At 49.7% G+C, this 16,217-nt stretch overlaps 1 protein-coding gene across 2 annotated transcripts in view; it reads left to right on the forward strand.

Moving 5' to 3' along the window:
• The first annotated feature begins 15,099 nt into the window (after positions 1 to 15,099).
• Positions 15,100 to 16,217, forward strand: part of LOC102931959 (arf-GAP with SH3 domain, ANK repeat and PH domain-containing protein 1) — a 101,022-nt gene continuing 99,904 nt past the window's right edge. The window contains exon 1 of one of the 2 annotated variants that reach the window (XM_037915630.2): positions 15,100 to 15,347. In XM_037915630.2, the coding sequence (XP_037771558.1) occupies positions 15,210 to 15,347 (138 nt within the window). In that variant the 5' untranslated portion in view covers positions 15,100 to 15,209. The remainder of the gene's footprint in view (positions 15,348 to 16,217) is intronic. The other variant, XM_037915629.2, reaches the window with a different exon arrangement.

The raw sequence follows: 16,217 nt of genomic DNA on the forward strand, positions 1-16,217 counted from the left end.
TATGTGTTAAACTAAACTCATCTGCATTCTGATTTAAAGGATAATATAAAACAAACAAATCTCTGCTGTATATTACGAAAATGGGCTATTGTTTTTCTAAATGAGACCCTGGGATGGAGGAACTGGCTCAGATTAAATAAGAATGAACTCGATCCCTTGCCCCAGACTGAAGCTGAACTCAGTCCCAGCAACCTGAATTTCAATTATTTCTGAGGCTCAGAAGTGCTACCGTATTTTTTTGGTATGCTTCTTTGTTCTCATTTTCAACATCCCTGCACTTCATGCTTTGGACCAGGCCCAGAAGCAGAAATATCAAATTATTATAGCAAATAATACCCCTGAAATGGAATCATATAGCTCTTTCCAGTCGAGGGTCTCAGAACACTTTACAAAGATGGGTAAGTGCCATTATCTCCATTGTAGAGATGGGGAAACTGAGGCACAGAAAGGTTCAGTGCCTTGCCCGAGGTCACACAGCCAGGGGAGAATTTCAAAAAGCGTTGGCATTGGACTAACTCTGCTCTCACTGGAGCCAATGCAGTTTTACTATTGATTTCAATAGAAGAAGAATTATGCCACTTCTGAGTATTTAAAAATATCACTCAAAGTTAGTGGAAGAGCCTGAAGTAGAGCCCAGGAGGACAATGCCAGCAGCCAAATGCATGGGGCATGGCCACTCCGCCAAAAGTAGAAAGCACTGGAAGTCAGAGCAGAAACGCTATTTTGCAAGATTTCAGATAAAAAGGGCTCAGAGAAGATTCTTCACTCAGGAGCTATACATTGGCTGGGTATGCTGCTAAAATTGTAAAGACAATATTTATATTTATATATTTCATTAATTTGACATTATCACCTTGATACCTGGGCATATTATACAAACTTTGAGAGAAAACTAAAATTGCCAACAACTGGTAACAAGCCAAATTAGGCCTTTCTGCCCCCAAACAGGCTTGGCCTACCATGGAGGTGTTTACCAATTGAGGGGTTATATGGGACAAACCAGAGAAAGGAGGCAAAGGATGCTAAGGAGAAACATCCAGGGGCCAACGGAGAGAAAAAGCACACAGGCAGCTTCTCGAGGGGTGCTTCCATTTGGCCAACTTGGAGAGTACACTATCACCTCATGAATGGGCCCCCTAGGCCCCTATGTCTTAGAGGTCCCTGGATAGAACTCCTGCCCCATGGCACATTGTGTCTGATGGTCCCCTGAATAAGACTCTATGGCACTGTGTCTAATGGGCCTTGGATGGGTACCTTGGCCACAAAGCCATTAGCGTAGATCCTCACAGCTCTTCAGCTCTGACCATTCTGACTTTCTCTGTGGCCCAATGAAGATTTAATTATTTATATAAAATGGAACAACTTCAATAGGAGAGGTTGAGAGGGCCCACCCCAAAGGATCCCACAGGCCAGTGGTTAGGGCATTCTCCTGGGAAGCAGAAGACCTGGGTTTAACTCCTTGCTCCAAATCAGGCAGAGTAGGGATTCAAACATGCATCTCCCACATCGGTCCCAACAACAAGGATTATTGTTTGTCCTGCCCAGAATGCCAATTAATGGGCCCCTTGGTCCTGCTCCCAGTCCCACTAGTGGACATCCCATTTGTGTGGATCAGGGTAGGCCTTGCTGGACGCTGTGATGGGGTGTACCTACTCTGCCCTAGCCCGGAAAGGGTTAACTGTGCACTGCAGGCCGAGGAGGCCACATCCTTCCGCCTCTGCTGGGCACACTCAGCCTGGAGACAGGATATAAAAGGAAGCAGTCCAGCTCAGTCTGGCAGGCTGCTGAAGGGGGAAGGACGCAGGTTGCAAGCTCTCTCCCGGGAGTGGCTACAGGCCCCAACCACAGAGCCAAGATGCGCCGAGCCCCAGACAGAATCCAGGCTGCCTGTGGAACCCAGAGAGGGGACTGAGCCATCAGGAGCTGCACCGGCTGAGGACCCCAGAGACCCAGGGGAATTGTGGGCCACCGCTGTGGAAGACAGGGTAGGAAGCAGTCCAGGGGACTTAGGGCTTTGTCTACACTTACTGGAGGATCGACGCTGTGGTGATCGATGCATCAGCGGTCAATTTAGCGGGTCTAGTGAAGACCCGCTAAATCGACCGCCGATCGCTCTCCCGTCGACTCCTGTATTCCACCTGATCGAGAAGAATAAGGGGAGTCGACGGGAGAGCGTCTCCTATCGACATTGCATAGTGTGGACCCCACAGTAAGTAGCTCTAAGCTACATCGATTTGAGTTAGGCTATTCACATAACTCAAATTGCGTAGCTTAGATCGACTTTTCCCTTTAGTACAGACAAGGCCTCTGACATTGCTCTAGGTGGAGAACCAGGGAACAGGTCAGTGTGTTTCGGGGGGATCCCCACTGACTTAGTGGTGAGCACCCTCGCCACTGCCAGGGCCCTGGGCTAGGACTCAAAGGAGCAGAAAGGGCCCAAGTCCTCCTACCCCAGGTGCCACACTAGGTGGCACCCCACTTCCCCAACAGACCAACACAGCCCCATGGAGGTGGATGACTTTATTGACTCCAGCCAGTAGGCCACACAGCCCCATGGAGATGGGCAGCTTTATTGACTCCGGCCATACAGGCCATACTACCATGTGTTATAATCTGGGTCACCAGCATAGGACCTAACTGGCTGTGGTATAGCCTCTCTCTTTCTTTTAACCATACATGACCTGACACCCCATGACGGGGTGTACCTACTCCATGACAGATCCCTAGAACTAGACAGATCCATAGAATCAAGGGGATGTTGATTTATTTTAGTAATTGTAGACTACACCACCCAGTACCCAGAAGCTGTGGCCATGCACTCTGTACCACACAGGCAATAGTTACTGGATGACTGAAAGCGTTCTCCCATGTAGAGATCCCAAGAGTCATCTTGTCAGATCAGGGTACGGCCTTCATGTCACAGCTAATGTAAGAGATGTGGTCTCGAGGGTCCATTCAGTAAAAAACACAAATGGATGGTTTCAGAGTAGCAGCCGTGTTAGTCTGTATTCGCAAAAAGAAAAAGAGTACTTGCGGCACCTTGAGACTAACCAATTTATTTGAGCATAAGCTTTCATGAGCTCACTTCATCGGATGCATCCGATGAAGTGAGCTGTAGCTCACGAAAGCTTATGCTCAAATAAATTGGTTAGTCTCTCAGCCCTGGTCTACACTAGGACTTTAGGTTGAATTTAGCAGCGTTAAATCGATGTAAACCTGCACCTGTCCACACGATGAAGACCTTTATTTCGACTTAAAGGGCTCTTAAAATCGATTTCCTTACTCCACCCCTGACAAGTGGATTAGCGCTTAAATCGGCCTTGCTGGGTTGAATTTGGGGTACTGTGGACACAATTAGACGGTATTGGCCTCCGGGAGCTATCCCAGAGTGCTCCATTGTGACTGCTCTGCACAGCACTCTCAACTCAGATGCACGATTGTTTGCCATTGCTTTGACGCAGGGAGGGGCGACTGACGACACGGCTTACAGGGTTGGCTTACAGGGAGCTAAAATCGGCAAAGGGGGTGGCTTTACATCAAGGAGTATTTCAGGCAGGACTTCACGGAGGGTTCCAATAAGAAATGGTGCACCTAAGTTATTGTTCTTATTGGAACAAGGAGGTTAGTCTGGCCTCTGATTGATACATGGCTAGATTTACCTCGCTGCACCTTCTCTGTGAGTGACTGCAGTGAGACCTAGAGGAATGAGTCCCCTAGACGGGGGGCGGTGGGAGGGGAGTTGCAGATGAATACAAAACAAATCTGGTCTATTTCTCGTTTTGATACACTCCATCTATCTCTTACATCTTTGGCTGGCAGCAGATGGTGCAGAAGGACTGCATGCCATCCACACCTCATGGCTGCTCGGCAGAAGATGGTACAATAGGACTGCTAGCCATCCTCATCTCTTGCCTGCCCGACAGAAGATGATGCAATAGGACTGCTAGCAATCCGTATCGCCTGCCTGCTCACCATAAGATGGTTCAATAGACTGACTGCAGGACTAAAGAGAATGACTTGATCAAGTCACTCCAAATTTAGTCCCTGCGCCCATGTCTGCCCAGGTGCTCCTGATCGACCTCCCACAGGCGACCAGGAGCACCTCGGACATGACGATGACGGCTACCAGTCCTATTGCACCATCTGCTGCCACAAGGCAATGGGTTGCTGCTGCTGTGTAGCAATGCAGTACCGCGTCTGCCAGCACCCAGGAGACATACGGTGACAGTGAGCTGAGCGAGCTCCATGCTTGCCGTGGTATGGCGTCTGCACAGGTAACTCAGGAAAAAAGGCGTGAAACGATTGTCTGCCCTTGCTTTCACGGAGGGAGGGAGGGAAAGGGGGCCTGACGATATGTACCCAGAACCACCCGCGACAATGTTTTAGCCCCATCAGGCATTGGGATCTCAACCCAGAATTCCAATGGGCAGCGGAGACTGCGGGAACTGTGGGATAGCTACCCACAGTGCAACACTCCGGAAGTCGACGCTTGCCTCGGTACTGTGGAAGCACTCCGCCGAGTTAATGCACTTAGAGCATTTTCTGTGGGGACACACACACTCGAATATATAAAACCTATTTCTAAAAAACCGACTTCTATAAATTCGACCTAATTTCGTAGTGTAGACATACCCTAAGGTGCCACAAGTACTCCTTTTCTTTTTACAAATGGATGGGTTGGTAGATAGGTTTAACCTCACATTAAAAGAAATGCTTTGAAAATTCATAACTGTTGAATCGCAGAATGGGGACAAGATGTTGCCCTACCTGATTTTTGTGATCAGAGAGGTCCCACAGTCTTCTACAGGCTTCTCACCTTTTGAATGACTATGTGGGAGGCAACCCCAGGGGATTCTAGACCTCCTATGGGAGTCATGGCAGGAACAGAGTACCATAACCCTTCACATAATTCAGTATGTCCTTAAGTTAAGGAAAGTTTAGATCTAGTAGGAACCTTTGCCAAGGAGAACTTCCAGGTGGTACAGCGCTCCCAAGAACAATACCATAATAGAAAGGCAAGCCAGGGGACTGAGTGTTTTTGCTGCTTCCCTCCTCCAAAAGCAAACTGCAGGCCAAATGGCAAGGCCCTTTTGAGATCCTGAGGCACATTGAAAAGGTGGGCTATGAGATCTGTTTGGTGAGAAATATACCATGTTAACTTGTTAAAACCATGGAAGTCCCTTTACTCACCCCCGACACAAGAATTAGATGAGGAGGACCCCAACTAGTTGTTCCAGACTGACCCAGAGAGGTACCCACAGGGGAAAAATCTGTCCCAGGTACAGCAGGAGGAAGCCAGTGAGTTGGTTAGGGACTTTGTGGACATTTTCACTACCAGACCTGGGAGAATCCATTTGATTGAATACCACATTCATCTTAAACCCAGAAGGGCCACTTCTGGATAACAGTGGCTAAGGGACACTGTAAAAAAAGAACTATAGAGCATGCTCCAACTGGGAATCCCATAGCGAATGGTCTGGTCCAATCCTGCTGGTCCCAAAACCAGACTACAGTATTCCGTTTTGTATTCCGCAAAGAAAACAGAGTATCTGAATTCGATATGTACCCTATGCTAGGATTGATGAGATGCTAGATGAGGGGTTCTCAACCTTTTCCTTTTTGAGGCCCCCCCAACGTGCTATAAAAACTCCATGGCCCACCGGTGCCACAACTGTTTTTCTGCATATGAAAGCATAAGTGCTGGAACTAGGTGAACTGGGGATGCAGCTTCACCCCCTGGCTTCTAGTTTTTTCCATCATATACAGGGTTTGACAGTTTGGTTCAATGGCTCTCAGCACCCCCACTATACAAATAGTTCCAGCACCCCTGTATAACATCCAGGGCCAGCACTGGGGGTAGAAAGCCGGGCAATTGCCTCGGGTCCCACGCTACAGTGGTCACACGAAGCTAAGTTGCTTAGCCTTCGGCTTCAGTCTCAGGTGGCAGGGCTAGGGGCGGCGGGGCTTCGGCTTTCTGACCTGGGCTCTAGTGACTCTAATGCCAGACCTGCTTGGCAGACCCCCTGAAACCTGCTCAAGGGCCCCCCAGGGGCCTCAGACACCTGGTTGAGAACTGCTGTGCTAGATGAACTGGGGAAGGCCCAATACATTCAGGCCTCAGACCTTGCACAAGGCCCAGGGCTCCAGCCTCTCTCTCTCACTACTACATTCCCCTGCTTTTTGTCTTTTTATGGGGAGGATGTTTACCCATCATCTCAGAAAAGCACAATATATGGCCTGAAGATGCCTCAGGGGCCTAAACACTGTTTCTTGGCCATTTTGCTTTAACCATCCAGACATTCATGCTCCATATGTTCAATGGTTTGCACATTCCCTCAGATAACGTGTGAACAGTTTTTTTTCCCAATTGTGTTTATATATAGTGGGCCTGGGGGATGTTAGATTTCGGGCTTTAGTTGATAGGTGTCGTTTAAGAGGTGTTTTGAAATACGGGGATAGGCATTATGACAGCGTGTTTCACAGTGCTATGTATATGAGGCGTAAAACAGAAATTTGGAGTAGTGACATTACAAATAAGACCTTTATGTATAAATCTTTTGTAATTAATTACTACACAGTACTGTCCATTCATATTATAGGTTACCCTTACTGCTGGTTGTCACCATTTGGGATATGCCAGTAGTTGACGCTGATTGAGTTGTTTTTTGTAAATTCTGTTTCTTAGATAAATTGGTTACGGTCCAGTCAGTAGGTTATCAAATATTGCCGTCAGAAGTCAATATTGGTAATCTGACTGAACAAAATTGTTTTGAATAACATGTGCCTTAGTTAGGATGCAGTGTCACTGACTGGCACCATGCCTCAGTGGGTCACAGCTGAGGATGCCAAACTCAGGACATGCTGCTGAGAAATAGGGCAGACACCTTCCAGACTGGTGGTTATTCTACCATCAGGTACACTATGCCAGTAACAAAAGTAAACTTCGGTCTCAACACACTGATTAACAAGAAGTCCAAAGAACAGTCTCCTTAGCCATCCCAGCCCTTCTTTCACCACCCAGACAACAGACTTAATGATGAGTGGTTATTTAAAACCAATTTCATCAAACAAAGGGTCCTTCTAATCCCAAGAGATCAGCCATATAGCCAGGTCAATATATAACTCAGATCTTACCCAATAATCACACTGTTGCCAATCCTTTAGTCTCTAATATCTAAAGGGGTTTTTTATTTTATTTTTTGTTATTTAGTTTATAGTAAATAATTTTGGGGTGTTTTTTCTTTTCTTTTAGTTGGCTTAGGCATTTTGCTTTTTAGCCTACTGACCTAGTTACTTATCATCTTTAGCACAAACATTTTGTTTTTAACCTAATAATTTTTTTCTAATTCTGTTTTTTGAAAAAACGAGGCCTCCATTCACATGTTAATTACTTATGTAAGGCCAGGCCTCAGCTTTTTTCTGCTTTTGGTTTTTGTTTTTATAGTAGCATGTGTTTTATTTGCATTGTATTTTTGATTTTTAAAGGTTATTACCCAGCAGCACAGTTTCAAGGTAACAGTGGTAGTAATTAGTGGAACCACCATTAATATTAGGGTTAAAGCAGTGGTTCTCAATGCTTCCAGACTACTGTACCCCTTTCAGGAGTCTGATTTTAACCCTGAATGGTGGGGCTCAGACTTTGACTTCAGCATGTATCTTGCCATCCCTTAATGCCAACCCTGCACTTGCAACCCGCAAACCCATCCCACCACCCCAAGGTTGAGAAACACTGATATGGTATGTAGAGCAGCATAAACAAGTCACTGTCTATATAAAATTTTAGTTTGTACAGACTTTGCTAGTGCTTTTTACGTAGCCAGTTGTAAAACTAGACAAATATCTAGATGGGTTGACGTACCCCTGGAAGACTTCTGCATACCCCTGGTTGAGAACCACTGGCTTAAAGTACGAACTGGGGTGCAAGTTCACGCATAGGCTGCTGCACCCCCTGGCTTGAAGTGGATTCTATGATATACAGGGTTTACAGTTTGATTCAGTGGCTCTCAGCACCCCCACTGTAAAAACTGCTCCAGCGCCCCTGAGCTCACCTTCTCTGGTACAGCCCACCAGGGTATTTTCACTGCCTGCAACACTATTGTTCTCCCTTTTCTGTTGCTTAGCTATGAGTTGGGCAACGGGCACCAATTGCTTTATTTTTCATTGTACCAAACTAGGTGGTGTTAATGGACAAGGGAGGTATGGGTGATTTTTATTTGGTGTTGTTTGTTGCAGCGTCTGTCACATTTTTCTTCATTGCACATTTGGCCATAGGGCAGGAGTACAAGTCTGAGAGAGGTAAGGTTCAGACAAAACTCATTCAGGGTTCCCTGGCATAGCGTTGTCCCCACCAAGAAGCTGTGGTAACCCAGCGCACGCACTGTGTTTCTGAGCCATGCCACCTTCTTAATTTTTTTTTAAATGACTAGTTAGGCCCACCAAGTCGCACAATATTTTTGATTTCCTGCATTAGATGCATAACAAACGGTCTAGTATATATGCTGCACTCAGTTGCCTGAGAAACATTATTATTTCATGAATTACAGTATTTACAAATATATCATTAATTTTAAAACTTGTGCAATGGAGTGCATATTACTAATAATGCCTTTTGCTGGATGGTTAAAGTGCTAATTCCTCCTCCTTTTTTAATGGCTTGACCTAATTTATTAGTTAGTGAATTAATTAAGTGATGGGCACAGCAGGCAGTAACTCAAGGTGGGAGGGCAAGGGAGAAGAGAAGAGAAGAGAGCCCCAGGATGATCCAGGGTGAATCGCAGAGAACTGCAATGGAGAATGAAAGATCAGAGCACTTCCGTCAGACCCGTCCCCACCAGTGGCTCAGTGGTATCGGGGCGGGGGGGGCGGGGGGGGGAAGAATTACCCTGCTGGGAACCGGCTCTGCCTGATTGGCCCTTACACCATGTTGTTGAAAGGAGCTGGTGGGGACCCACGGAGCCGCCTCCCTGGCCCGCTATTCACCCGCCGCCCCGGGGAGCAGCAGTGCTGAGAGGAAGGCCCAGGGCTGCGGCGGGGCTGTTAGATCCATGGCACTGCCCACTCATGCTGAGATTCAGCCTTGTGCCTCCCCCCGGTCCCGAGACACACAGACCCGAGCGCCCTGCCCCTGATGCCACCTACCCATTGGCTGCAGCAGTCCCACAAGTTCCTCCCCCTTCCCTTTAAAGAAAGAACTAGTCACCCTGACACAGCTCAGGGCGGACACAGTTATCTTGGGCTGGGGGCCGCAGGCTACCTGGTTGCGGTCAGTGCTGCTCCTGAGCGGCTGTTGTTAGCCAATGGAAATGTCCCTTCATCTTCCTTAATCTGTCCCAGTTAGCAGCCACAAATCCAATATAACCCGTGTGCAGAAGAAACAGGTGCTGGGGGTGCTGCCACACCCCTGGGCTTGAAGTGGTTTCCATTATATACAGCGTTTACAGTTTGGTTCAATGGCTCAGCACCCCCGCTCTACAAATTGTTCCAAGGCCACTGGCTACAGTGTTAACACAAATTGTCACAACAGCTTATAAAAGCAGTGCCCACAACTACAAAAATGTAAATTGATAAAAATCTTTAAAAATGCTTAAAAATAAACGTCAATATTAGCTGTTGAAATTACTTAAAACATAAAAATTGACTTCTGCCAAGTCTACCTGAGGGGCTTGCCATTTGCCTTTTAATAGGGCCTCCAGTACTGCTAAAGTTTCCTGTTCTAGTACTTTGAATGTCTTCCACAAGGCTGCAAGGTCACTTCTCTGACTAGCAGCTTCAGGCTCTTCACATTTTCGATCAATATATGCCCTTTTCTTTTCTCCCGCGGTGTACACACTGACAAGCCACGTAGTGCGCAGAAACTGCACAGTTGCAGCGCTGTTTAAAAAACAACAACAACAAAACCCACACACCCCGATGAGAGGCATGCAGCTTTCTGAGACGGGGCTAGAGTGCCACAGTGCCAGTGTAGGCACCCTGGTCGATTACAGGGCTGTGACTGGCCTCCGGGAGGTGTCCCACAATGCCTGTTCTCACCTCTCTGGTCATCAGTTTGAACTCTACTGTCCTGCCCTCTGGTGACCAACCGTGAGCCGCACCCCTTAAATTCCTTGGGAATTTTGAAAGTCCCCTTCCAGTTTGCTCAGAGATGCGTGCAGTGGTCTCAGCGCATCTTTCCAAGTGACCATGCCTGCTCCACACATCAGGCGATCCCCCATTTGGAGCAATGCCGAGCTGCTGGACCTCATCAGCATTTGGGGAGAGGAGGCTGTGCCGTCCCGGCTGCATTCCAGCCATAGCAATTATGATACCTATGGACAGATTTCATGATGCATGACAGAATGTGTCCTGGTCATGGCCCCTCTGCAGTGCAGGGTCAAAGTAACGGAGCTGCAGAACGCCTACCACAAGGCGCGGGAGGCAAACCATCACTCAGGTGCTGTGCCCATGAGCTGACGGTTCTACAAAGAGCTGGACGCGATACTCGGTGTCTGGTACCACTGACAGCCTGGCCATTGGCCACCTCCACTGCGAAGGCCACTGTGGTTACTTTGGTGGCTCACATGCCAGTCGAGAGTGGACCGAGCCAAGAGGAGGAAATCTCGGATGAGGATGTGGAGGGTGAGGGCGACCCAGAGGCACAGGACAACTTGGAGGTCAGAGATGCATGCACCCAGGAGCTCTTCTTTACCCCAGAAGAGGCTAGCCAGTCACAGCTGTTGGAGCTTGGCGAAGCGCAAACAGGAGAGGAGGCCCCTGGTAAGTGGCTTTGATTTTGGAAATCACTGAAGCGAGTTGAAACAGGCTTGCGTCTGTATGATGCGCATACCACCACATGCCTAGTCTGAGCGGCGGAACAGGGTGTTGATCGATTCCCTCACTTCATGGAAATATGCCTCAGATCTCCACAAAACTCTCATGGAGATACTGGGCAATCTGCTGCTGCAGGTTCTTTGGCAAGCTGCTTTGTTTCTTGCCCCATTAAAGGTAACTTTCCCACACCACTCTGCCATCACTGAAGCGGGGTAGGGGAAACCATTGTTGCACACAGATGAGCTGCATAAGGGCCAGGGCGGAAGCCACAGTCTTGGAGAAGACCCTCCCTTGATTCCCTGCTCACTTTCAGCCGTGAGATACCTTCCATAATGGGGACAGCCTGTGGAAAATGTGGGGACGATAATGATTATCAGGCCCCCCCCTATAGTGCTGGCTCTCCCCAAGAGCCAAGTGCCCAGTACAGTCCTGAAACACTGATTCCCCTGCCCCTGCGGTTACTCACCATTTTGGAGGTCTTGCGGCTCATGTGCGCTTGCCTGGGGTCAGCCAGTTAGTGACAGGTATGTGAATAGTGGCTGTGTTTTAAATCACTGAATCGGTGTCTCTGTGTTGCAAACAATACTGCTTCTGTAAAATGTGCATTTTGGCTTCACAGATACGAGCTTGGGAGCCCAGACTCCCTCTTTGTTAGCGCTGGCTGAACAGAATTAGAAAGCAGTCATGAAGAACTGAAGAGGACTTTCTGTGTGAGGTCACGATGCACTTCATGGCCGAAAAGCAAGAACTGAAGGAGTGGTGGGACGGCGAGAAGAGGGACCGAAAGGAGAATGCAGCGCGCCGGAACAAAGCCACAGAGCGGCTCTTGAAAGTTATGGCGCGCCAAGCGGACACGCTCCAGAACTACTAGCACTGCAAACTGAGCAGCAACGTGCCTGCCCTCCCCTGCAGCCGCTGTCGCAAAATTCATTCCCATTCGCCCCCTAGACGCCACCAACACACTCTCATCAGCTTCCTGGCTCCAGTCTGTACCGCGGCATTCCACTCCTCCCCGTCACAGTCCAGCCCTGCGGACTCCCAGGACCCACTGCACGCAACACCCGGCCCTCTGCAGTGTAGCCCTGCTGAAGTACAGTACCGCTGCACTGCACTCCAGAGGACAAGGTTGTATATGACACCTGGACATACACAAATCTTTAACCAACCCGGGACCCCGCCTCCTCCTGGGACCCTCCCTTCCCCCATCCTCCACAGGGCTGATGTGTTTTTTTGTTTGTCTCTCTCCTCCAGTTGTTGTTTTTTAATAAAAGAATCGTTTTGGTTTGAAAGCCATCGTTATTCCAGGAATTGAAAGTAAACAGAGCCCTGCAAAGCAACCGGCAATTTTCTTAAACCTTTATAGTGCATCGTCTCCGAGCATTACAAGCACTGCACTCCGGAGCATAGCAACACATATTAGTGGCTTTCAGCTTCACATTGCTGCCTCAAGGCATCCCTGATCCTTATGGCCCCACGCTGCACCCCTCTAATAGCCCTGGTCTCTGGCTGTTCAAATTCAGCCTCCAGGCGCTGAGCTTCAGCATTCCAGCCCTAAGTGAAGCTTTCACCCTTCCCTTCATAAATATTATGGAGCGTACAGCACGCTGCTATAAGCATAGGAATATTGTCATCAGCCAGGGCCAGCCTCTCAAAAAGGCAGTGCCAGCAGGCTTTTAAGTGGCCAAAAGCACACTCAACAGTTCTTCTGCACTTGCTCAGCTTGTTGAACCGCTCCTTGCTGCTGTCAAGGTAGCCCGTGTATGGCTTCATAAGCCACAGCATTCAGGGGTTAGGCAGGGTCTCCCGGGATCACAATGGGATTTCGACACGACTGTGGCTCTTTTGGGTAATGTTGATCGCTAATTTGGCTCCTGAACCACTGAGGTCTGAGTATCACTGCTTTACACTTCTCCTTTCCATTGATGCCCAAGTAGCTTCGCTAATCCATTCTTCCCTTTTAGATTTTGTTATTAGAACTGCCTTTGCACTTTCTTGATAGCACTCTTTGATGTTTTCTTATTGAATATCAGTGTGAGGAGTAGGATGCTGGTAAAAATATTCAGCTCCCTTGTGGAAACCTGTTATCTTCTGTCTGCTTTCTTGGCGGTGTCAGAGACAGAAACTGGTGTGTGCCAGATTGATTTGGTGGGTTTCAGCAGCCCATCCCTGACTGGTGTAGCCAATCTCTCTGGAGCTGTAGAGTGGAGAATGTCCGGGAGTTTGTTATACAGGGGAGCAGCTCTGGGAAGGGTAGTGTGTGGGTGTCTGGAGTCAGGGGGCAGTGCCAAGGGGCATGGGTGGTATCTGGGTATATGTCTGCAATGGTGGGGCAGCTTGGAGGATGGTGTCTGCGATGGTGGGGCAGCTCTGTGGAGGTGGGCATGGGCAGCAGTTATTGAAGGCCAGTGCAGGCTAAGCCTCCCTTGACACAGGCCGTGGCCCCACCGCTCATGTTCCCCCAGGAGGCCCGGCCCTGCCCTGCCCTCCTCCCGGCTCTAAAATCATAGAGCTAGAAGGGATCTTGGGAGGTCATCTAGTCCAGTCCCCTGCACGCATGGCAAGACTGAGTACTCTACCCTGAAGCCAGCCCAACATGGGCTCAGCTCCAGGCTGGTGGCCTTGGGGCTCCTCTAGTCACAGGGTGGGAGGGAGGGCCAGCAGACTAGCCTCCCAAAGGGGGGTTCACTCACCACCCATGGGGGTGCAGGGGTGTAACAGAGTCACACTCACCTCCCACGAGCACCCCACTGGCTAAGTGCACGTGCCTGCACTCTCTCTCTACCTGTTTGTGGTGTGTCTTCAGTGACTCAGCCCTCCAGCCAAGGTTCACACACTCTGTGTGTGTGATAAAAGCAAACCAAACCCCTTCCGGGGTATAAGTCCCACAGGGGGCCTATTTCAGCACTCTCTAAGGTGCTTCGATCTGCAGCCCTGTCCTGGAGATCACTTTTCAATCAGTCCAGCAGGGCCTATCACAGTACCCTGATCCAAACTGTCTCTCAGCCCCTTCTGGGCTCTCTCAAGTTGTTTCTGCTCTTTAAGCAGTCCCAGCCCTGGTGTGGGCCATGTCCCCCAGGGCTCTCTCCTTAGAGGCTCTTCACCTCTCTGGGCCTTTCTAGTCCCAGCTCTTCAGCTGGACCCCTAAAAGAGATCAGTTCCCCTTCTAGGGTGTAACAAAGTCCAGGCCACTTTCCCACTGGCTGGTGGCAGGGACCCAGGCCTGCCCTCTACTCCAGTCCCAGCCCAGGGACCCTATACATAGCAGCCATCCACCATGTCCCTTTAAATACACTGCATTGCTGCTACAATCCCCTGGGCCACCCCCATGGCTCCAGCACAGTCTTCACCCTTACCTCCGGGCTCTGTCTGGGTGGAGTCCCAGCAGCCAGCCCAGAGCCATCCACACTCCTCACCTCTGGCACGGCAGCGCTACTTATACTAGCCTGCTGGGCCCTGATTGGCTGCTTCCCGCACAGCTGGTCTAGGCAGCACAGAGGAGCTCTCTACTTCCCTTTTCTGGGGCGGGGTGTGGCAGAGCCACCAGGCCTCCAGAAGGGGGCTTCAGGGCCTAGTCCACCCATCACAGGGTGTCTGGGTTGGAGGGGGCAATGCCACAGTGTGTGGGGATGAGTGTGTCTGGGATGGGGGCGGGGGGGGGGGGGGGGTTTCTGGGATGAAGGGCAGGTCTGGGCAGGGTTAGGGTTGCCAGATGTCTGGTTTTTGACTGGAACGCCTGGTCAAAAAGGGACCCTGGCGGCTCCAATAAGCACCACTGACTGGGCCATTAAAAGTCTGGTTGGTGGCGCAGGCAGGCTCCCTACGCGGCTCTGCACGGCTCCCAGAAAGCTGCCGGAATGGGGCAGCTTCGGAGTGCGATGGGAGGTGTCAGGGGTAGCTCTGTGTGTGGGGGATGTGTCTGGGAAGGGATGGGATGTGGGGGCAGCCTGGGGTTGTGTGTGTGTGTGTGTGTGTCTGAGATGGGTGGCTGGTGTGGGCAGCTCCTGGGTGTGTGTGTGGGGGGGGGGGTGGATGGGGGTACTGGGAAGGGAAAGCTCTGGGTTGTGTCTGTGTGTCTGATGGGATGGGGGGCAGCTCTGAGGGGGGGGCGTGTGTCTGAGATGGGCTGGGAAGCAGCTCCAGGATATGAGAGAGAGAGAGAGAGTATGTGTGCACGCACGCAGGGTGGCAGCTTTGGGGTGAGGCTAGGCTGGGCAAGGGGATAGCTCCTGGGTGGGGCTGGGCTAGGATATCTGCTCTTGTGTGTTTGTTGCTCTCCCTGCATGAAGCAGCTGCCTTGACCACTTCCTTCCAGGCTTGCGGTGTTCTCAGCAGTTCCCCTTCCTGGAGCCGGACGTTCCGCTCCTGCTGGCCAGTCCTTATCACCCACCCGCAGCACCCTGCATATGCCCTTCAGGATGCCGGAGCTCATCTCCGTCCAAGACTTCATCTCCCAGACTCTGGAGGATCTGAGCTCCCCAACCACCTCCTCCTTCACCAGCCACATGGGCAAGTGCCGAGGCACCGTCTGCAGCCTGGAGGAGGTGAGGGGGCTGGGGAGGCTCTGCAGCCCACAGGCTGGAGCCGGGGAGGGGGTGCAACGGTGGACAAAGTCCCGCTTCCCTCCCCTCTCCTGCCTTGGAGCACAAACAGCTGGTGGGGTTTGCCAGGGCTCGGCTGATTTCTGCACTTTACCTGCTGCTGTCTCCAGCCATCTCTCACCTCCCCACCCTTCAGACCTTGACTTCCTCTTCTACAATCTGCTTGCGCCTGCCTGCTGCTTCCCCATTCAGTTTTTCCATTGTGAGGCCTGAACCAAATGTCCTGGCCCCACGGAGTCACTGAGAAAGTTGCTGTGGAATAAGGTTTAGCAGCCTGCCCTGGGTCCAACTCTGCCCAGACTAATGGATACAATTAAAGTTGGATACAGGGAAGCAGTAATTTGAAGGAAGATTAGACCAGAGTCATTACAGGGAGGTATTTGCACCACTGTAGTAAAGGCTGTAACTTACTATTTAACAGACAAGTTTTTTAAGAGCTTTTCTTCACCACAGATATAGAACCTTAGAATTATAGGGTTAAAATGGATTGCAAGGGTCATCTAGACCAAGGGTTCACACAACAAATTTTTTAGTGACCTCAGAGTGTGGCCACCAACTCTTGCTAGTGGCTGCGCTGACAATTTTTCCTAAAATACTTAATTAACTTTCAGAAAAACAAATAAATATGTGCATATACATGTCCAAACCATTGTCATTTATTTATATAGGATTTTTTTCAGACTCAGTAATGAAAATAACATACAGTTGTCTCTATTCTTTACTGGACCTAAACAGAATAGAAACACAAATAAGGTGCTTTGCATGTTCTTGTCTTTTTGTTGGTGTTGCTTCTTTTGCTTTTTTAAAACTTGC

The sequence above is a fragment of the Chelonia mydas genome, chromosome 13, assembly GCF_015237465.2.
Source record: "Chelonia mydas isolate rCheMyd1 chromosome 13, rCheMyd1.pri.v2, whole genome shotgun sequence".
Lineage (NCBI taxonomy): Eukaryota > Metazoa > Chordata > Testudines > Cheloniidae > Chelonia > Chelonia mydas.